The 22,086-nt window shown below is 29.9% G+C and overlaps 5 protein-coding genes across 5 annotated transcripts, besides 7 other annotated features; 2 read left to right on the top strand and 3 right to left on the bottom strand.

Moving 5' to 3' along the window:
- Positions 1–904: 904 nt before the first annotated feature.
- Positions 905–1,737: a mobile genetic element.
- An 892-nt stretch (positions 1,738–2,629) lies between these two features.
- On the top strand, positions 2,630–4,414 carry TVAGG3_0607300 (ankyrin repeat and SOCS box-containing protein 4 family; the record flags this gene model as incomplete). Its single annotated transcript, XM_001582616.2, has 1 exon — positions 2,630–4,414. One exon carries the CDS (start codon positions 2,630–2,632, stop codon positions 4,412–4,414), a length of 1,785 nt encoding a protein of 594 aa, XP_001582666.2.
- A 438-nt stretch (positions 4,415–4,852) lies between these two features.
- On the bottom strand, positions 4,853–7,386 carry TVAGG3_0607290 (adaptor complex subunit beta family member family; the record flags this gene model as incomplete). The annotated part of the gene is made up of 1 exon (XM_001582617.1): positions 4,876–7,362. The coding sequence occupies one exon, from the start codon at positions 7,360–7,362 to the stop codon at positions 4,876–4,878; it is 2,487 nt and encodes an 828-aa protein (XP_001582667.1).
- A 699-nt stretch (positions 7,387–8,085) lies between these two features.
- Positions 8,086–8,123: a mobile genetic element.
- A 1,179-nt stretch (positions 8,124–9,302) lies between these two features.
- Positions 9,303–9,339: a mobile genetic element.
- Positions 9,340–9,726: 387 nt separating this feature from the next.
- Positions 9,727–11,059, bottom strand: TVAGG3_0607260 (cation transmembrane transporter protein; the record flags this gene model as incomplete). Its single annotated transcript, XM_001582618.1, has 1 exon — positions 9,743–11,059. One exon carries the CDS (start codon positions 11,057–11,059, stop codon positions 9,743–9,745), a length of 1,317 nt encoding a protein of 438 aa, XP_001582668.1.
- A 3,438-nt stretch (positions 11,060–14,497) lies between these two features.
- Positions 14,498–15,338: a mobile genetic element.
- A 638-nt stretch (positions 15,339–15,976) lies between these two features.
- Positions 15,977–16,948: a mobile genetic element.
- On the bottom strand, positions 16,428–16,948 carry TVAGG3_0607240 (uncharacterized protein; the record flags this gene model as incomplete). Its single annotated transcript, XM_051239909.1, has 1 exon — positions 16,428–16,948. A coding segment is annotated over one exon (521 nt), but the record flags the coding sequence as incomplete, so codon positions are not given.
- Positions 16,949–17,795: 847 nt separating this feature from the next.
- Positions 17,796–18,633: a mobile genetic element.
- A 267-nt stretch (positions 18,634–18,900) lies between these two features.
- TVAGG3_0607210 (RNA polymerase II transcription regulator recruiting protein) lies at positions 18,901–19,416 on the top strand (the record flags this gene model as incomplete). Its single annotated transcript, XM_001582619.2, has 1 exon — positions 18,901–19,416. One exon carries the CDS (start codon positions 18,901–18,903, stop codon positions 19,414–19,416), a length of 516 nt encoding a protein of 171 aa, XP_001582669.1.
- Positions 19,417–21,926: 2,510 nt separating this feature from the next.
- Positions 21,927–22,086: part of a mobile genetic element that runs on past the window's edge.

Below are 22,086 nucleotides of genomic sequence, written 5' to 3'. Positions count from 1 at the left end.
TGGCTGTCCAAACACTGTAGTTAACAACGCCATCAATGCTTCCAGACCCGCCACCACCACCGCTTCCGGTTTGTGGAGTCACAATCTTATAATTTCCTCCACCATATTTACCCCCACCGCCAGCTCCGCACCAGCCTCCTTTACCGATACCGAGTTTGCCGCATTGCGAGTTTGCAGGACCTTCGCAGCCAGTTTGGTTTCCTATTGCAGATCTTTTCGTGGAATCAAAGTCACCTTTAAGGCCACCGCCTTTTCCCCCATAATATATGTAGTCATTTCCATATGGGCTCCCGCCACCCCCTGAAATGAGGATCCGGAATTCAAAGTTTTCATTCCAAGCGCCTTTCTCAGTTCGGAAATCAGAGGCGCCGCCACCGCAACCATCGCCATCATTGTTGCCTGCGCCGCCGCCATTATAGGTCGCCAGATAGTTTTGAGTCGTGTTCGAAGTTCCTCCAAGGTGGAGATAAAGCAATCTATCGGTTCTAGCAATGAAAACACCGGCGGAATGGCCGCCAGTGCCACCTTCTATCAAAGGGCCATGTTTGTTATTAGTTACATTACAACCTTGCGCACCCCAGACTTCTAGTAAATAGATGCCTCGACGAAATAATATTTCATAGGGATAACAATCGGTCGCAACACTGCACGGGTACTCAAAATAAAGCTTGCGGGGATTTGATGAAGTGTTGTATACCTTGGATTGGACACCATTTAGAACAATTATGCTTCCATCGAAGAAAGAAAGCAATGGACTTCGACTTTTTCTCTATTTCGAAATATTGGGAATTTAATGGATACCATTATAGTGCATGATTTAAAGAAATGAATTTGATGTTAATTTTGAGATTTTTCTTTTGATGTCTTTTTGAGATGCACTATAAAAAAATGACACTTTTGATGCGAGAAAGGGACAGACTAGCCCATTGTCACTTTTTAATTTAGCAAATGAACGCTTATGGAGTGGAGTTTTTGGGTAAATCTGATTTGCTTATAAATGAAATAAAATCAAAAGAAACCATATTGGCATTATATTATGCAAAAATAAATGATCTTACTTAGTACTTTTAAAGTTAATTTCAGAAAAAATTTGACACAATGGTATCCGGCACATACAAGTGGTGTACAACCAAAATATAAGTTGGTTTAAACATATATTGCTATATCTCATGATCTTACTTAGTACTTTTAAAGTTAATTTCAGAAAAAATTTGACACAATGGTATCCGGCACATACAAGTGGTGTACAACCAAATCTTCGACTCGATGAACTTGTCATCGAGTTATATTCCAGTGTTGTTCCTTCATTCCTGATTAAGTTGCAAATTAAAGGTCTGGATTCAGAGAGAAGTGTTAAAGTTATCAAAAAAGTCACAAGAGATTTCGAAGAAATGACACAATTTAAAAAAGTCGAATGCATCAGTATGCTTGAAGCTGTTCAGAAAGGTCTGAAAAATGATACACTTGATCCCAACATTGTTTACTCAACATTAAAAATATTATTGCAAAGAAAACATTTGATTTAATAAACATTTAATTTATTATAATTAATTTTTTATTACAGTATAGTAAAAAATGCTATAAATAAATTATTATATTTTATTAAAATGTGACTTTTAATAGTAAGTGAATAAAATAAATCAGGAATTGGGAAAGAAATAAGGTTAATTAAAAATAATGAAAATTACAAGTTTAAGGTTAATGAAAAGTGACAATGGGCGAGTTTGTCCCCCACTCCTTTTGATGCCATAAATCGATAAAAAATAGTCATAATATCATATTGACATGATTCAATATCATTAAAAGAATATTCTATAATATCAGTGTTTCACACAGCCAACAATGGAGAATTTCCTTATTCTTGCATTGATATTGAATCAAGCAAATATTTAATTGCATTTATAGAACATAAAATGTTTTGTTATTAAAAATATTTCAATTCTGGGTAATTTTATGATGTATTGATAACTAGAAGAATAAAATTATTGAATTAACTATGTTTATTGGATGAAAATCCTATTGCTTTTGACTTTTCTATTGTTGTTGTGTCAATTAATACCTATAAGCTTAATTAAATTGGATCTGAAATTATTTCCGAAATCTTTCCGATCATTGATTTTCGCATGTCTAATAGAATATTTGTTTCTTCTAATGAGTTTAAAAGATGTTAACATGTTAAAATGAAGATATGTCCGTTTAAAAAATTATTGATGTCCGATCAAGACATTCATCCAAATAAATACGGCGAACTGCGAAGTATCAATAAGCAGTACATTGATTCGTTTATTGCGTTGTATCAACTGAAAACGGACAAAGAAGAAGAATTAAAAGAAATTTACAAAATGCTCAAAACAGAGTTAATTGATTCACAGAAATACCCACTAAAAAGATTATTGAAGATGTTTTATATATCATTCCGTATAATAATCGCTATACAAAGTCATATTTATATCTTGCCAAACTCATATCTGATGATTATCATGTGGCAGAGGTGAACTTTGTTAACTCTGTTTCAAACTTCCTGTTTTACAAAGAATATGGAATAAAATTAGACAAATCTGCCAATTTCGAAGAAATTAACTCAGAAAATCTGGATATTCATACAGAAAGTACTATTTACAGATCGATTATGTATAATGACATAGAAAGATTCATTTCATTCACGGAAAGAGATGAATTTGATGAAGATCAAAAACTTGAAAGTAGTTTATATCCAGATTCTGAAAAAGGATATTCATTACTTGAATTATGTTGTTATCATGGAGCAGTTGATTGTTTTAAGTTCTTAAGAACTAAATTCAGCTCAGAAATAACTCAATTATGTCTTGAATTTTCATTTTTAGGCGGAAATCAAGAGATTATGAGTGAATGTTTGAAATATCAAACACCAGAAGAAGAATGCATGAAATATGCAATTATTTCACACAACATTGACTTTGTTGCATTCTTGATGAATGAATACAATATAGAGATTGATTTATTTTCTTGTGGATGGTATCGTAATCTTGAATCATTTTTAGTTTGTTTCGATCAAACTAATGATGTTAACAAATGTTTTATTAATTCTGGAATGTTTAATATTCCATCTCTGTGCGAATATTTCCTATCAAATGGTGCAAACATCAATGAAAAAGATAATGATGGACAAACCGCTCTCCATTATACAGCATATAATGGTAACATAGAAACAGCCGAACTTCTTATTTCATATGGTATAAAAATCAATGAAAAAGATAATGAAGGAAGAACCGCTCTTCATTTTGCAGCATATAATAATAGAAAAGAAATAGCCGAACTTCTTATTTCACATGGCATAAATATCAATGCAAAAGATATAAATGGAGAAACTGCTCTTCATACTACAGCATATGAGAATAGAAAAGAAACAGCCGAAATTCTTATTTCACATGGTATAAAAATCAATGAAAAAGATAATGAAGGAAGAACCACTCTTCATACTACAGCATATGAGAATAGAAAAGAAACAGCCGAAATTCTTATTTCACATGGCATAAATATCAATGCAAAAGATATAAATGGAGAAACTGCTCTTCATACTACAGCATATGAGAATAGAAAAGAAACAGCCGAAATTCTTATTTCACATGGCATAAATATCAATGCAAAAGATATAAATGGAGAAACTGCTCTTCATACTACAGCATATGAGAATAGAAAAGAAACAGCCGAAATTCTTATTTCACATGGTATAAAAATCAATGAAAAAGATAATGAAGGAAGAACCACTCTTCATACTACAGCATATGAGAATAGAAAAGAAACAGCCGAAATTCTTATTTCACATGGTATAAATATCAATGAAAAAGGTAAAACTGGAAAAACCGCTCTTCATATTGCAGCATATAATAATAGTACAGAAACAGCCGAACTTCTTATTTCATTTGGTGCAAATATCAATGAAAAAGATAATGAAGGAGAAACAGCACTTCATATTGCAGCTGATTATAATAGTAAAGCAACAGCCGAACTTCTTATTTCATATGGTGCAAATATCAATGAAAAAGATAATGAAGGAAGAACCGCTCTTCATATTGCAATACTTTATTACAGAAAAGAAATAGCCGAGCTTCTTATTTCACATGGTATAAATATCAATGAAAAAGATATAAATGGAGAAACTGCTCTTCATATAGCAACACAACTTAATAGTAAAGCAACAGCCGAACTTCTTATTTCACATGGTGCAAATATCAATGAAAAAGATAATGAAGGAAGAACCGCTCTTCATATTGCAATACTTTATTACAGAAAAGAAATAGCCGAGCTTCTTATTTCACATGGTATAAATATCAATGAAAAAGATATAAATGGAGAAACTGCTCTTCATATAGCAACACAACTTAATAGTAAAGCAACAGCCGAACTTCTTATTTCACATGGTGCAAATATATAATTACTTTTTCTGATATATTCGAAGATGAATTTCATTTAAAATTTTTCTGCAAAGTGGCACGATTTTTTAGAAATAATCCTTAAAAAGTGACCTTTTTTTTCTTTTTTTTTATTTTTAAGCTCTCTGAATTGGAGTTCACCCGATGTCTATGAAATATTGAATAGAAAAAGTTTCGGATTTTATTTTTAAGTCAATCTTTTTTAGATATTTTTATTTTCAAATTGCCACACAACTGTTCCATAGCCCATAATGGTACACGGATGAATAATCACTCTATTTGAACAATGTTCTTCCGAATTCTCTCAGTCGATGAGAGGTCTCCGAAGAACCTTGTCTTAAACTACTCAATTACTACCCTTATAATTTTTTTTAATAAGGATGGTGTAATTTTATGATGTATAGATAACTATAGGATGAATAAAATTATTGAATTAACTAAAAAAAATCAAAGAAATATATGTTTATTGGATAATAGATTTGACGAGTTCTAATATAACAGATGCTACTGTTGAATCACTCATCTTGATTCCAACTTGAACTTTTCCTCCTTCAGAGAAAGAAAGGAAAACAACAAGGTTTTCGCCTTTGATCGTTTTTCCTGAGAAATAAGCAGTTGTGTCCTTTTTCGCATTGAAATACAATCTCTTGGAATTTAACTGGTTCTTAGATACAGGAATTGAGTCAACTCTTGCGTTATCAACTGATGTTGTTAACTCTGCTGATGGAGGAAGAGATTGCCTGAATTTGACGAATTCTTCGCGTGTAAATTTGCCGCCATCTTTATCTGTAACCAAAATTGTCTCCAGTTTCATTGGAACGGAGAATATCAATGGCTGAGGTGAGTTAGTCAATATAGCAATGTCCAAATTAGGTGTTGGTCTAGCACCTTCCATGTAATTTGCATCGAAGCCAATTGTTACTGTCAAAGAAATCGATTTCTGGGACTGAACATCCTTCGCGAAGTTGTTTTGCTCTGGTGCAAATCCGAAAATGTTCTTGTTGAACGCGATATCTTTGATTTGGTCTGAATTTTCACTGAAATTTGTGATTTTGAGAGCTATTTGTGACTCTTTACCTATCATAATCAATGATCCTCTAACTTCCAGTGAGTTTGTCGACTTTCCTTGAACAACAATTGGGAGTTCAAAACCAGATGAGACAACGTTAAAATCATCACCGATAGATGTCATGATCTTGACATTTTCAACGAATTCTTCTGGTCTCTTGTTGTATAAAACTGCCAAAGTTCCGATATTTGGAATTAATGATTTGACCAATTCATCATCGCATGAGTATAGTTCAGCCTTAATGAGTGGCTTTTGTTCTGGCATGATAACCTGTTGAGCATATTCGCTACATTCTGAGATTAACCAGTAATATTGAAATGCTCTGTCTCTTATTGAAGGATTATCAACTTGGGATGTTGCCATAGTAATTACTGATTGGAACATATCCTGAGCATCCTCTTGGTTGACCAAGAAGTACTTGAAAACTGCAGTTAATACAGCTAATTGAACATCAGGAGTATCTTCTAGGAAATCATCGATAAAATTGGCATCTAACAAGTCACCAGCGTTGCCAATTCTATCGGCGTATTCGCCAATAATCCATACCATTGCTGCTTTTGCGCGATGATCATCAAGCTTCGATCCCAAAGCTCCACAAATGTTGGAAAGGATTCCAAGATACTGGAATGGATATCTTCTGAAGATATCGGCCGCTACAACGATACATTCCTGAACAACATATTCAATTTTGTTGTCAACTAAAGCTACAATCTTATCAACACATGAAGATGCTGCTGCTTCGAATGTAATTGCAATTTTACCAATAGCTGCTATAGATTTTCTAACAAATTCAACATCAGCTTGTTGAGCGTAATCGTAGAGTTCTTCAAGTACTTTTCCTACATTTGCGGCACTGCAGAGTGTAAGAATGACGTCAAGCTTGGCCAATTTGATGTATGGTGGATCATCAAATTTGCAGAAAAAGATCGAAACTTCACTTGAGAAAAGTCTCTTGTAGTGCTGTAATAAGATTAAGATGGACTTGATGGCAGCATATTGAACTGGTGCTGTGTTATTAAGTAAAGTTACTAATGGTAAAGCAACTCTAGTTAGTGTTTCACGGACTTTAGATGGATCGTCAATGTAAATGTTCATCTGGAGGCAACATCTGATTGCTGATAAGACAACTGCTGCATTTGCATGTGAAAGACGAGATGTTACACGAGAAATAATTCCTCGAGCGTCATTGGCGTTATCTGGCTTGTAATTGCAGGTATAATCTAGGATCTGTACTTGAGCCCATTCTGTTGTTTGGTCAATGGATGCAAGTAAATTGTTAATTGTTGAAAATGATGGTTCGAAAATTGGAGTATCGCGAGTTTGGTTGATTTCATTAAGTGCTGAAACAGCATTAGCTGCAACATTAGGATTCGAATCTTCAACTAAACGCTTTAATTGTGCAGTTAATTTATATTTTTCGAGGAATGATGAACGTGATTGATGGATAGCAAGAATAGAAAGTGCAGAGGCCTTCCTTACGTATGGATCATCAGAAGAACAGGCTCTCATTACAATCGGAATAAGTCTCTCGACATTTCCATCATTAATAAGTCTACCAATCTGGCGTACAATAATACCCTTGAGTTGTGGATCTGGCTTCTCGAACTCGTTAAGAAGTTGTGAAATGGCCAAATCTGAAATTTGGGGTTGAGCTTCCAAGTATCTCTCATTGAAGATGCCAATGAAGCGTCGTGTACGAATCTCTGCCTTTGGATCTGAAGAGCGATAACCACAAAAGTTAGCATAAGCTTGAACACACTCTACATTCTGGGCTTCGAGTGTGACAAGCCTGCTGAAAGCAAAATCGCGATCACTCTGCTCAGGTGAGGCAAGTTTGGATGTCATTTCTAAAATTTCTCCTGTCTGTTGCATACGAGACATGATACAAATAATTGAATGATATTCCGATAGCACAATCAAAAATCTTTTTAAAAAATATTGCGTAATAACAATAAATCCATAATGTTAGAAATGAAATTCTCTCCGAAAACATCTTACAAAACCTTTGAAAAAATTGTTAACAGATAAAAGTGTCAGTTATTTTCAAATGTTATTGAAAAAATTTGTTTCGAAATTCAAAAATAAGCATTACGATCATAATGAGCAAAATGAATAATTGAATTAAGCTTTAAGATACATAGAAGAGATATGACATCATAAATACCAACTTCTTTAATTCCTTAAATTAATTGAAAGCATTAGATACATATTTGAGAGCTATTCCTTGTAATATTAAAAAGTATATGATATTGTGATCTTACCCCCAATATCTTTGTTTTTAATCAAGTAATCTAATTCATAAAAAAAATTAATCAAGGTAAGCGAAGTATGGATGAATAAAAGGATCCAATTTGTCTGTTAATGCTAAATAGATGAGCTCATCCGGATTTGAAATATTTTCACAAATTATTCAAATTATTTTGGGAAAAAATGTATCAACTTTCTCTCAAAATTAATCTCCATATTGATGAATTTGTGAAATTAATAAATGATCTTGGTACTTCATCATAATTTAGATTGAACACTGGAAATTTCGTTAAAACTGTTTAATTTTTTTTGAATTATATTTAAATACCAAGCTGTCATGTTTTATTTTGATGAAATTGTTGTAAACAGAAATTCATCAAAAGTGACACATCAGAAAAGCTAAAATATTGAATTTTTGGAACTTTTGATAGAGCACGTTTTTAAATATTAATTAAAGTAAATGTATATTTTGTAAAGATTCTTTTTAATAAAAAAATAAAATTTTGAAGAAGAACACAAAATCTTCTGAAAAATAATATCACATAAACTCATATTATTTTCTAATATATAACTATTTTATATAAAAATCAAATTCAATGATCTTAAAAGCGAAGGATAAACCTCAAAATTTACGAATATAATGAGTGGAAATATAATGCTTATCTATCATAAAACCATATGAAATATTAATTTTTGCTTTACGCCTAATTTTTGACGACAATTAGCAAAAAATGTTAAATGTTAACACTCAGTCCATTTGAATATGAAAAATAAAATTGACTTTGATTAAATGTTTTTATTTATCATGCAATTCTTCTTGCGACCAAAGATTTGAATAAAAGTTCAAAAAATAAGATAGCTTAAAAAATAATATACGGTAGTGTTTACTAATAGATGAATAGTATATAAATTCTATTAAAATGGATTTGATCCAAAAAAATATATAAAATTTGATCATAAATAAAATCGTTTTAAATTACTTCTTCATTTAAATTATAACAATTATTTTTGGTTTTATATTTTTTTTGGATCAAATCCATTTTAATAGAATTTATATACTATTCATCTATTAGTAAACACTACCGTATATTATTTTTTAAGCTATCTTATTTTTTGAACTTTTATTCAAATCTTTGGTCGCAAGAAGAATTGCATGATAAATAAAAACATTTAATCAAAGTCAATTTTATTTTTCATATTCAAATGGACTGAGTGTTAACATTTAACATTTTTTGCTAATTGTCGTCAAAAATTAGGCGTAAAGCAAAAATTAATATTTCATATGGTTTTATGATAGATAAGCATTATATTTCCACTCATTATATTCGTAAATTTTGAGGTTTATCCTTCGCTTTTAAGATCATTGAATTTGATTTTTATATAAAATAGTTATATATTAGAAAATAATATGAGTTTATGTGATATTATTTTTCAGAAGATTTCATTCTATATGCCTATGAAAAGTACTCTCAAAACTAACTTTTTCCTAATTATAATTAAATCTAGAATATTGTATTATGCTTAGTATTATTTCATTTTTCTCATTCAATTTAGAATTTACAAATGTCAAAAAATTGAGAGCTGTCACTTTTGATGAATTTCTGTTTATTACAAAATAAACTTGTTCTATTCTATGAAATATGTTATATGAAATTCAATAATAATTAATTAATTTCTTCTTTGGTTAATGAAACCAATAAATATTTTATGATAATTCAAGCACATTCTAAGATAATCCATCAAAAAATCCTTTCTGAATATCAATGGATATTTTTAATTGAAAATTTATTAAAAAAACAAAGCTGGAATGAAATGAACAGTTATAAATTAATATAATTGCTATACAATTTGATAATGTTATAGATTTTGATATTTCAAAATTATCAATTTCGATGTTCAAAAATTAAAATTGACCTTAAATAATAGAGGTAGTGTATGTAACAATGTTGAAAGAGTAATTCATCTAAGATAATCTTAAGCAAGAAGTTGAAGAAGTAAAAAGAACTCTTGTGTATTATTCATTTGCATCTTGAGTATTATGTTCAACTGAATTGTGCTCGACGTGGGGTTCTTGCTCAAGTTTTCCTGATGCTCTCATAAAAAGAACGTGTTCATTTTCATTATGAGATTCGCAATCAACGTGAACCCACGCTCGTTCAATATATGGCATTCTTTCAACTTTCAATTGTAGGCTTTCTCCAATCCAATGAGCAAGTTCCAATGGAAGATTTCCCGGAACAACGATATGAAGCTCAGTAAGATACAAAGGACCAGCCTGAAATGCTATAACTTGTTCAACAGACAAGATTAGAGGATGATGATGAGCAGCAACATAAGTGATTGATCTTATTATATCTGGTGGAGCGGATTTTCCAAGCAGCATCTTTGCATTCTCTATAGCATTCATTGTCCATGAAAAAACAATGAAACATGATAGAATAATACCACCTGCTGAATCCATCCACCAACCAATTTTTGATGATCCCCAATACATAAACAATCCAAAAGAGTTTGTAATTGCATCATTTCTGTGATCTTCTGCAAGGGTTTTAGTAATTGGATGTCCAAGAAGATAATATACTATTGCCATTGTCAATTTGATTGCAATTGTTGCACCCATAATAACAATCGCCGATAAGGTTGTTTTTTCAGGTACTTGGTGGCCAATGAGGGATAATATACATTGTAATATGAGATATGTTGCACATGCTGCCATAAGAACCGAGAAAATAAGAATTCCTACAACATGAACTCGAGATTTACCAAGTGGAAACTTATCAAGATCTTCTCGTGTGAAAGTCGAATGGGCTGCAGTGCATGATATGATTGTTCCTGCAATAATATCAAGGGCAGAATCTGTAACAGATGAAATAATTGTGTATGAAACAGAAGATGTTACGGCCACAATTTTTGCAACGAGCAAAAGGAGATTTGCTATAAAAGAGATATAAGTGGCCCATCTTATACAACAACTTGCTTCCATATTATCATCTGGAATGGGGGAATCATTTGTTATATCATTCAACTCTTCTATTGTATCTATCCATGTATTCATTGATTTATAATACTTCTTTGCTTTTTTCTCTTTTGACGACATTGTGCAGCCAATTTCTTCAGGTGCTGCTTGAGCAATTGCTAGTGAGCATTCTTCGAGAATCTGATTTGGTATTAAAGGCTCGCAAATAGGACAAAAACCTGCATTTGAAATTGATTTATCATGAATTAGCTCTGTTTTGCATTTTGTGCATGTTTCTAATATTCCAAGATGACGCATTTTATGGCATATTGGGCAAATCTGCAAATCATCAGTCTGTATATCTTGCTCTGTCATAATGAAAATTTCAATGGAAATAACAGTATTCAAAATATTTTTTTCTGAATCTTAAAATATTTTAATATAAAGGTGCAGATTGTCAATGTTGAAAACAATCTTTTGACGATCAATTCAAAAAATACTTTTCTCTCAAAAAATGAGAGAGCAATCTTTTCATTTTTCCTTATAAGGGTTTCGTTTTGTGAAAAAAACGTACAATACGCAATTTCGCTAAAAAACATTTAGCTAGCAATTTCGACCTTTGACTCCACTCAAGACGTCACTTTTTTAATTTTGCGGTATCATATTTTTGGAAAATCTTTATGAATATTATATAAAAAGTCTCTTTAATATCTATATTTCATATTTTTATCGATTTTTAAAGTTTTGGCGAAAAGTATTCAATTATTTTTGCTATTTGGTCGGGTAAATGTCAGATTTGCGACATTTTCTGATATGATATTCAGATTCTACGTTGATAATAATGCTTATAGAACCCTCTTGCTATTGTGTCAAAATTGCGAAACCGATAGCAAAAATATCTCGCAATATCAAAATTGAGATATTGAGTGAATTATGCATTATAGAGATTAAAAATCTGATTTGTGAAAACATCTCATCAGTTTCTAGCTAATTCAAAAATCTTTACTATCTTATTCGATTAAAATGAAAAGGGAATAGTTTCATTATGCTTTAAATGACAGCCTTATAATATAATCATAGTTTTCGCTCAATATGCAGCATTTTTTTCGAAATCTATGGTCAATGTCCTAAATACTGATTGCTTTGCATTCATATCTCTTACATTTTCTATACCCACATCACTATTCATTGCTATTCCTATCTTTTTCATTTTTGTTTGTTTCTCATAATTTCTCAAAAAACACGATAACTTGATATTTGTAAATATCATACTTTATAACGTAAATAAGAACTTGACCTATTAAGAAAAGCAGTAATGAAAAGAAAATCTGAAATTCATAAAAATTACAAGTTTTTGATGACAATTAGCTTAATTAAACCAGGTACAAGATTATATAATTGTATTTTCTATCCAATTATCCATATAATATCTTATCCAGAAAAAATAACTTGATCAATACCAAATGAGTTTTTAACTAGTAAATAAAGTATTTTCTTTACACACACATTGTATATCATAGTTTTTTTTTTGGTTTCGCAAAACATCCAAAAACAAATATGCTATAAAAGTGACAATTTTAGCAAAACGAAACCCTTATTCCTTAATAATGAATAATTATTTCTTTCTCATCCTGCGTGAAATTTAATAGCATCTCATACTCTCACCTTAAAATAAATTACATTCTCCAGTAAATTTAACAATACATATCTACCCAAGACCTTGGATTACTTCATTAGTATAAGATGGAAAAGAATTCTGTGTTAATTTGATAAAGAACAGCTTCTCAAAATATACTTTTTCTATACATGTTGCATATGGATCACAATTCATGAAAAGATTAAAATACTTTTGTTTCTTGACGAAGTTGGGCTGCTATTACTTTAAGAGCATAGTCTAAATTTTTCAAATCGGATTCTATAAACACTAATCCTCAAAATATTGTCCGATATTCCTGCATACTATCATCTAGCTCTGATACTACGTAGATGAATCATAAAATTGCTCAATCCATGTCAGTAAGTGAATTCTGATTCTCCAATTAATCATACATTAGTATTCTCCAAGTTAGAAATTCGATGAGAACCTACTCGAATAGCTGTTAAACATGTTAAATTTCTAATAAAAACTATTTCAACTTGAATTACATCAATGCATTTCCTTTTCCAAGGTATTGCAACCACATCAAGCTTATTTACTATTGGTAGCGTTTTTTAGATTATTTCAAAAGGATGATTTTATTTCAAGTCAAACCCTTCATTTTGGCGAGAAGCTCATGAATTGTATTGCAATAGGCTACAAATTTACGGCCCATTTAATAAGGTGTTGTATCTCTTGTTTGAATTTTAGATATTGATGTACTTAGCTTGTTTGTTTTACAGCCCTGAACATTAATTGATCCAAAAATTGCAGTGATGGAATAAAATATATTTGCTTAATTCACATAATCATACAATTTACTGTGCAAATACAAATCATCGTATATGAATTGCAGTTATTAATAAATACAAGTAAGATTTTGTCAAACGTTTTCTCTTCACATACTGAATTGCTAAACATTTGATTAAAAGTAATAAATTTGATTCCGATCATTTTGTTTTTTATACAAACGTGAAATTATTGAATAAAAAATGTATTATTTGAAAAATAGAGTTGTTTTATCGTTTTAAAATCTTTGATTAATGCCTAATTTCATCAGAAAAATAAAATTAATTAAAAAATAACCTCAAATTTCCAAAAAAAATCAATTTTGTAAAAATCAATGTAAAGCTCTAGAATTTTGCAAACATATTTAGCAATTTGCACAATTTTTGGAAAAATGAACCAAAGAGGATCGATGTTTCTGGTGCGAGTATAACAGATTTAAGTCAAAAAAACCTTCAAGAAATGGAAATATTAATATCCAATTTTTACATTTACTAAATAAATCTTAATGTCAGTTAGCATTTTCTCATACTGTTAATTTATAAAACATACCAAACTATTTAAATCATATTAAGTATCTTATCTCAATAAACAGATTAAAATCTGCTTCACTATCCGAAATCCTTATCTTAATCGACTACAAACTAGTAGTGCTTTAAACTCGATAAAGTTTTGACGAAGTTTTTTTTGTGCTTACTAAAGATAAATCTCTTCTTTCTTCAAAACTATACTTTTATGGTATTTATCAGCTGTATTTATTAATTAGGCAAGAAAATATGATCTGAATTAAGTTCTCATTCGATATAGTAAAGTTTTTGAAATTTTAGACGAATAGGGTTAATTGAATCTAACTTTGCAAAAGGTGAATCGTCTAATGAATATATTTATGTTTTGCAGAGACATTTATTCTTTGTTTTTGCGGTTTGCTATATCTTTCTCAAAATATGCAACGGAACTTCATAATATCATTCTAACCTAATTAATAGTACCAACATACTCTAAACAATTTTCGAAACATAATTTCATCGGCTGAAAAAGCTTAGAAAACTCGGAAACCATTGAAAAGTTTCAAGGTGATATAATTATTATCACCAGATTTAAAAAATCGTTTGTATGTCTCGATCCAAAACTTATGTCAAGTGATTTTGATTTTATCAGTTCATCAAATTGAATCTTCAAAAAATGAAATAATATTATCCCAAAATTATATCTCTGGAATCGTGAACTAAAGCATAATACAATGCAAGGTTTGTTTTCTCAATGACAATCAATTGAGAAGATATCAAACAATGAAGGATTATGATTAAACTCAAAAGTCCGTCCAAAATGATTTAACTACATTGGTGACACATATTATCTTATTTGCATTTGAACAAAAGTGTTCAGCCATTGTTATAGACCGAAAATAGATTTTTTCGGTTTTCTCTTCAAATAATTGAAAGAATGATACTATTATAGGTTTATTATATTATATAGCATATAATCATGCTATAGCCGAAAATTATAAGTTTTGAGAAGATTGAATATAACACAAATAAATTTGAATGTAAGTTAAATTGCTTGTTGTTTTTAATAGATATTTAATGAGAAATCCAATATTGCAAAATTCAAATTGAATGATTGAAAGAACAGAAAAAGTCATTCTTTTCAATTTCGAATATGTTTCATTGTATTTATAATTATATGGCAAATAAGATATTTAAACTTGATTTTTGAAGGAAAATTCACAAAATTGAATAAATTCAAATAATTTTTATTCAAAAATAAACTAGTTATTTCAGTTTAATACTAATTATCTATTCAAACTACAAAGTTTGTAATTTAAAATATTTTGTGAGATCAGATTGAATTAATTCAAGGTTCTTTTCAATTAATATTAATGACTATATTACGCATTTTCGAACATTCTAAACCAAATATATAAAAATGGGAGACGAATGTTAAATTTGCTAGACATGGGGGAGTTGTCTGCAAAGTTTTAGCTCTTATCTCTAACAAAAAATTAATTTTTAAAAAAATGACCGAATACGTTTCACAGCGAGAAAAAAATAAAAGGCAAGATAGAATTTTCTAGACATAAAGAAGTTGTTTACCGAGTTTTAGCTCTTATCTCTAACAAAAAATTAATTTTTAAAAAAATGACCGAATACGTTTCACAGCGAGAAAAAAATAAAAGGCAAGATAGAATTTTCTAGACATAAAGAAGTTGTTTACCGAGTTTTAGCTCTTATCTCTAACAAAAAATTAATTTTTAAAAAAATGACCGAATACGTTTCACAGCGAGAAAAAAATAAAAGGCAAGATAGAATTTTCTAGACATAAAGAAGTTGTTTACCGAGTTTTAGCTCTTATCTCTAACAAAAAATTAATTTTTAAAAAATGACCGAATACGTTTCACAGCGAGAAAAAAATAAAAGGCAAGATAGAATTTTCTAGACATAAAGAAGTTGTCTACCAAGTGTCAGCTGTTACTTCTTCTCAATACTGATATAAAATAAAAATCTTTATTATTTATTTAACCTTTATTGTTTCATTAAACTTCATTTATTTTATATTATAGTTTTATTCTTTTAGCTATTTGTAAAATAATCTAATTTTATATCATCATTTTACCGGATTATTCTTCAGTACATCGATTGTGTATCTAAAATAATATCATTATCCTTATTCTGTTTTTTCCAAAATTCTTTTAAATATCTTTTTTGGTTAGATTACTTTATACTTTTTACTTTTATTTTTTAATTTCAAAAAAAATTTGGTGATTGTTCTATTCTGTTACAATGTGCATTATCATATTCTAATGAATTATTCATTACATACATTTAAAAAAACTTGTTAAAAATGAAATTAAAAAATTATGTTTATTATTACGCTGTGAATGTGTCAACAGCAGTCATGCCTGTATCTGTATCCCATATTTGCCACAACCTTTCTGTATCTGCATTTGTGTATTTCGGTTTCAGCTGATACATTTGATTTGGCGTGTAATTTGTTCCAGTTAATGGATTAATTAGGAGATCTTCATGCGGTGTGTTATTATTGTACTCCCAAATAAAGGCAGGAATAGTCTGAATGCTTTGGCAGCGCTCCAATGTCGGCCAGAATCTCTCAATCTTCCCATTTTGGTAGGGAGAATGAGAGTCTGTATGCCGCCATTGGACGCCCCAAAGATCAAGTAGATCTTGAAAGGCGCCCCTATTTTCTGAACCGTTGTCGGTCCAGAAACAATAAGGGGCGCCAAATTCAATGAAGGCGGAAGCCGCAACGTTCGCTGTCGTCGCTGCCAGCATATCTGGTATTTGTATACACGCTAGGACTTTGCGGCTAAAATTGTCGATTATGCCATAAATATACTGGCCACGAACACCCCTAAAATAATGAACATCTGCGTGCCAGATAAGATTGGGTGAAAGCGCCCAATATCTTACTGCTGTTTCTGGCCCGGCATGCTCTAATCGCGTCTTGGTGAAATGATTTTCTTTGAAGTATCTGCGTACTTCTCTATAAGATACATCAATTTGTTGTAATTTCAAACGTTTCCATTGTTTTGTTTGACCACAGGGAAAGGCCCAGTGGTCATGTATCACAGCAAGAGCTTTGATTTGGTCGTAGGGATTGACCCTACGACCTTTCTTGCCTTTAGGCAATGGGATATTCTGTAAGCTAAATTGATTTTGTAAAAAAGATTTTGAAACATCTAAATATTTGAAATCATTTGATTGAAGGGTTGGGGCGATGGGAACATGGGTGCAAGCTTCTTCCCATGTCATTTTACCTTCTTCAATCTGATTGGAAATACCAATTAGGTAAATTCGATCGACATACCCTTTGTAAGGATTCATTCTAATGAAGTACGTTAACAATCAAAATATTCTATAAGTGTCTAGTATGGAATTCAAAAGAATAAAGAAAATGGTAACGTAAATAAACGTATTATGAAATAATTTATAACTAAAATGAAAAAAAGAAAAAATAATAAGTAAAGTGACTGGAAATGAAAATTAAAATCAGTGTACAGTTTTATTTTTTTCTCGCTGTGAAACGTATTCGGTCATTTTTTTAAAAATTAATTTTTTGTTAGAGATAAGAGCTAAAACTCGGTAAACAACTTCTTTATGTCTAGAAAATTCTATCTTGCCTTTTATTTTTTTCTCGCTGTGAAACGTATTCGGTCATTTTTTTAAAAATTAATTTTTTGTTAGAGATAAGAGCTAAAACTCGGTAAACAACTTCTTTATGTCTAGAAAATTCTATCTTGCCTTTTATTTTTTTCTCGCTGTGAAACGTATTCGGTCATTTTTTTAAAAATTAATTTTTTGTTAGAGATAAGAGCTAAAACTCGGTAAACAACTTCTTTATGTCTAGAAAATTCTATCTTGCCTTTTATTTTTTTCTCGCTGTGAAACGTATTCGGTCATTTTTTTAAAAATTAATTTTTTGTTAGAGATAAGAGCTAAAACTCGGTAAACAACTTCTTTATGTCTAGAAAATTCTATCTTGCCTTTTATTTTTTTCTCGCTGTGAAACGTATTCGGTCATTTTTTTAAAAATTAATTTTTTGTTAGAGATAAGAGCTAAAACTCGGTAAACAACTTCTTTATGTCTAGAAAATTCTATCTTGCCTTTTATTTTTTTCTCGCTGTGAAACGTATTCGGTCATTTTTTTAAAAATTAATTTTTTGTTAGAGATAAGAGCTAAAACTCGGTAAACAACTTCTTTATGTCTAGAAAATTCTATCTTGCCTTTTATTTTTTTCTCGCTGTGAAACGTATTCGGTCATTTTTTTTAAAAATTAATTTTTTGTTAGAGATAAGAGCTAAAACTCGGTAAACAACTTCTTTATGTCTAGAAAATTCTATCTTGCCTTTTATTTTTTTCTCGCTGTGAAACGTATTCGGTCATTTTTTTAAAAATTAATTTTTTGTTAGAGATAAGAGCTAAAACTTTGCAGACAACTCCCCCATGTCTAGCAAATTTAACATTCGTCTCCCATTTTTATATATTTGGTTTAGAATGTTCGAAAATGCGTAATATAGTCATTAATATTAATTGAAAAGAACCTTGAATTAATTCAATCTGATCTCACAAAATATTTTAAATTACAAACTTTGTAGTTTGAATAGATAATTAGTATTAAACTGAAATAACTAGTTTATTTTTGAATAAAATTATTTGAATTTATTCAATTTTGTGAATTTTCCTTCAAAAATCAAGTTTAAATATCTTATTTGCCATATAATTATAAATACAATGAAACATATTCGAAATTGAAAAGAATGACTTTTTCTGTTCTTTCAATCATTCAATTTGAATTTTGCAATATTGGATTTCTCATTAAATATCTATTAAAAACAACAAGCAATTTAACTTACATTCAAATTTATTTGTGTTATATTCAATCTTCTCAAAACTTATAATTTTCGGCTATAGCATGATTATATGCTATATAATATAATAAACCTATAATAGTATCATTCTTTCAATTATTTGAAGAGAAAACCGAAAAAATCTATTTTCGCTCTATAACAAAAGTGTTCAGCCATGAAATTCAATGAAACGTAAACTAAATTGCGAAATTGTACTCGTAATAAGATTGTCTAAATTTGAAATTTTTAAAAGTTCCAATTTTGATTGGGTATTGTAAATTTTTATTTTTTGATTGGGTTTTAAGGGATTTCTGACAAACCGAAATTCACCCTCAATTCAGTGGCTTGAAATTTGACAGGGTTTGAATGTAGTTACGGGAAAATTCTGAAATTACTTGTGGAAAGCAAAATGTGACATTATTAGAACATGCTTTCTAAATCCAACCTCTCCGTCAATGAGAAACCAACTCAGTACAGAACATTGTTTACCGAAGAAGAAGATAATCTTCTTAGGAAACTTGTTGAACAGTACGGTGAAAACCAATGGGAATATCTAAGTCGTCAAATAGGAACAAGATCATCTAGACAATGCAGAGAAAGATGGACTAATTACCTTAGTCCAAGGCTTTCACAAGGTCCTTGGAGTAAAGATGAAGATAGACTCCTCTTCCATAAAGTTAAAAAATACGGAAAGAAGTGGGAATTACTAGTTAGATTTTTCCCAACACGCTCGCGTAACAACATTAAGAACAGATATAACACTATTGTTAGAAAAGGTCTTGGTCTAGGTCTTGAAGTCACAACTATTGAAGGTTTCATACTTTCAGCTGAACGAGTTGAGTCACGCAACAGGCCAGCAACTAGTAGTAAGAAGGATCTTAATGTCAATGTTCCTCAAATTAACCCTATTGAGAAATATTCTATCCAGAATTTCTTGATCTAATTCAGAAAGAATTTATATTATCTTGTTATTATTTTCGGTTTTGTTGTAGATTTATCTAAATATTACCATTATGGTATTCTTTTTATCGAGCTTCATAATTTTCCCATGATTGTTCAATTTTTGTTGAAATTAATAATTCAATTCAGTCAGGATATTTGTGAAGTTTACAAAAATTTTGAATAGCTTGATGGTATTTCCTCTCAATCTTAAATTCATGTTTAACCTTAGTATCTTTCACACATAGTTGGTTCTAATCATATTTCCTCTGAAGCCTCAAGGTCTCTCATAATATGGAAATGAAGTTCCAACTTTCTCCTATCTTTATCTCCATTTAGAGTTACGATTAACTTCAACGATCACCCCAAAATGTATACAATAGTTTTCAGAAGTTTTTTTTTCAAATTTACGATAACACATCTCCAATTTCTAACGTTGGGTTTTTTACTCTTGTTTAAAAAAATATATGCCTCAAAGATATTTGGACTATATTTGATATCGAACAAGTAAATAATTTTGAATTTTGTCATGAATTCCGATCAATTTCTTTTGAAAATCAGTAGTTGAGCCATATAACTATAAATATGAGCATAAATTATTATCTCTATTATAATATTGCCTCTAAATTAAATATATCCAGTTTACAGAACCCTCCGAGAATCTTTCATTGATTGAAGATTGGATAACTATAAAAATATTATTAAAACAAACATAACTAAGGATGTCAATTTGGAAGAAAAGTGAGAAAATTCCTAAAATGCTAAAAATGAATTTCCCAAACGTATTTTTTTATCTCATTTTTTTGATTTTGAAAAAAATTTGGAGAGAAGAACTCTTCGTTTTTGAATTTTGTCAAGATGCTTTTAAAGTATATTAGACACATGTATTGATATTACTATTTTTGTATATTTTGAGAGAAAATCCCTAAAAAGTGAGAAAATCTGAGACGGTTTGAGAAAATATATAAACTATTGAAAATTTGAATTAAACTTCTAATTTGGAAAAAAGAAATTTGGAAAGAAGAAAATTCAAAAATCGAGATTTAGACTCAGTATCAAATGGAGAACAAAATGTTTCTTCATATGAAGGAAAAAAATTTTCTTGTGAAGAAATAGAGTTTTTAAAATTTTATTGTATGTAATGAAATAAACAAATATTAAAATTATTTTTTGATAACAAGAAAATTCCCAACAGAAAATATTTGAGACAAAGAAAAAAAGAAAATTGAAAAATATTACTCTCCTTTACATTTCATGAGATTTTCAATTTATTTTCATAAAATTGACAATTTTATACGTTTAGATGAAAATAAGTGATTTTGCTTGAAATAAAAATTATTGTTTGTTTACAGCTATCAAACAGATTTTTGCTATTTTGATTAAAATTTGTTAATCAAAATAATAATTTTTTTCTAAATATCTTAAATATCTGGATCACTCACTGATACGATGAATTAAACGATAAAAATAATACAAACTCAACTAAGTTTCCTGTCTTTCAACCAAAAAATATTATGCAATTTAAATTAAATTGTTTATTCAAATATAAAACAAAGATGAAGTAATTACAGTTATCATGGACTTTATGAATAACTCTGTAATTGGCTCAGATTTTCGTAAAAATATTTTTATTAAAATCGATAAGAATATGTTTACCTACTATCACCACATATCTATAAACAAGAGTAGAGTGATTTTTATCATCGAAACTTTTTAAAAGCTGTAAGCTGGAAGTAAAAATCTTGTTTTTTTCTGAGTTAGTTGTAGAACTATTGATGCCCGAGTTATAATTGTGATGTAGAAGGATGTCAATGTACTGACTGAAGGATATGAAGTGAATTGAATTTCATTGAATTTCAATTTGATCAAAATTTGTTGAAATGATATGAATGTGTCAATATCTGTATGACTCTCCTTCACTCCTTCCCTATTCTTTCGAGAACGAAGCTAGCTCAGCTTTCGCTGAGCGAATTGACACTTTTGATGCCCTAAACGTACATGCTCTCAAATTTATCGAAAAAATAAAACTACCTAAACTCGTATATTCTTATTTTAAATATGATATTATCCTTAGATTCCACACTAGAATATATTTAAATCAACTTTTAATAAAGTTCGAATCCTGCGCGTCTCACTTTTTAAATTTTCCAAACGGAAAATTATATTCTCCTAAAACGAAAACAATTTTCCGAATTGACATCCTTAACATAACTTACTAATTCACTTGTATTCCACGACGAAATTTGATTCGATAGCAATTCTCACAGTCAATTGATTGGTGAACCACTTAGCGTTACTCTTGAATATTTTTATTATATTTTTCGTATTAATCAGTGTAATGTTAGACATTATTGAGTATTTAGATCTACAAAATCGATATTTTTTTTTGATAAAGAATTTTTCTTCATCAAGTTCACAATCAAACATGATAAAAAAATGGTATTCAATAATGTAAATTTAATTATCATATTTAAATATGATCTGTTACAATGTCATGTTAAGTGAAAAAAAATCGGCAAACCCAAATTTTCGCTAAAAGTGACAGGAAAAAAAAAGTTTAGTATTAAAAAAAAGACCGATGAGAGCTTCGTTCGAAATATAGAGGGAACTGAGAATGCGCAACCATTCTCAGGGAATATTGGATGCTATTCCCGTTCCCTCTGTATGGAAAATT

This window comes from Trichomonas vaginalis, chromosome II (genome assembly GCF_026262505.1).
Source record: "Trichomonas vaginalis G3 chromosome II, whole genome shotgun sequence".
Taxonomy (NCBI): Eukaryota; Parabasalia; order Trichomonadida; family Trichomonadidae; genus Trichomonas; species Trichomonas vaginalis.
Note: the sequence above shows the minus strand (reverse complement) of the source record. Positions and strands in the feature narration are given on the sequence as shown.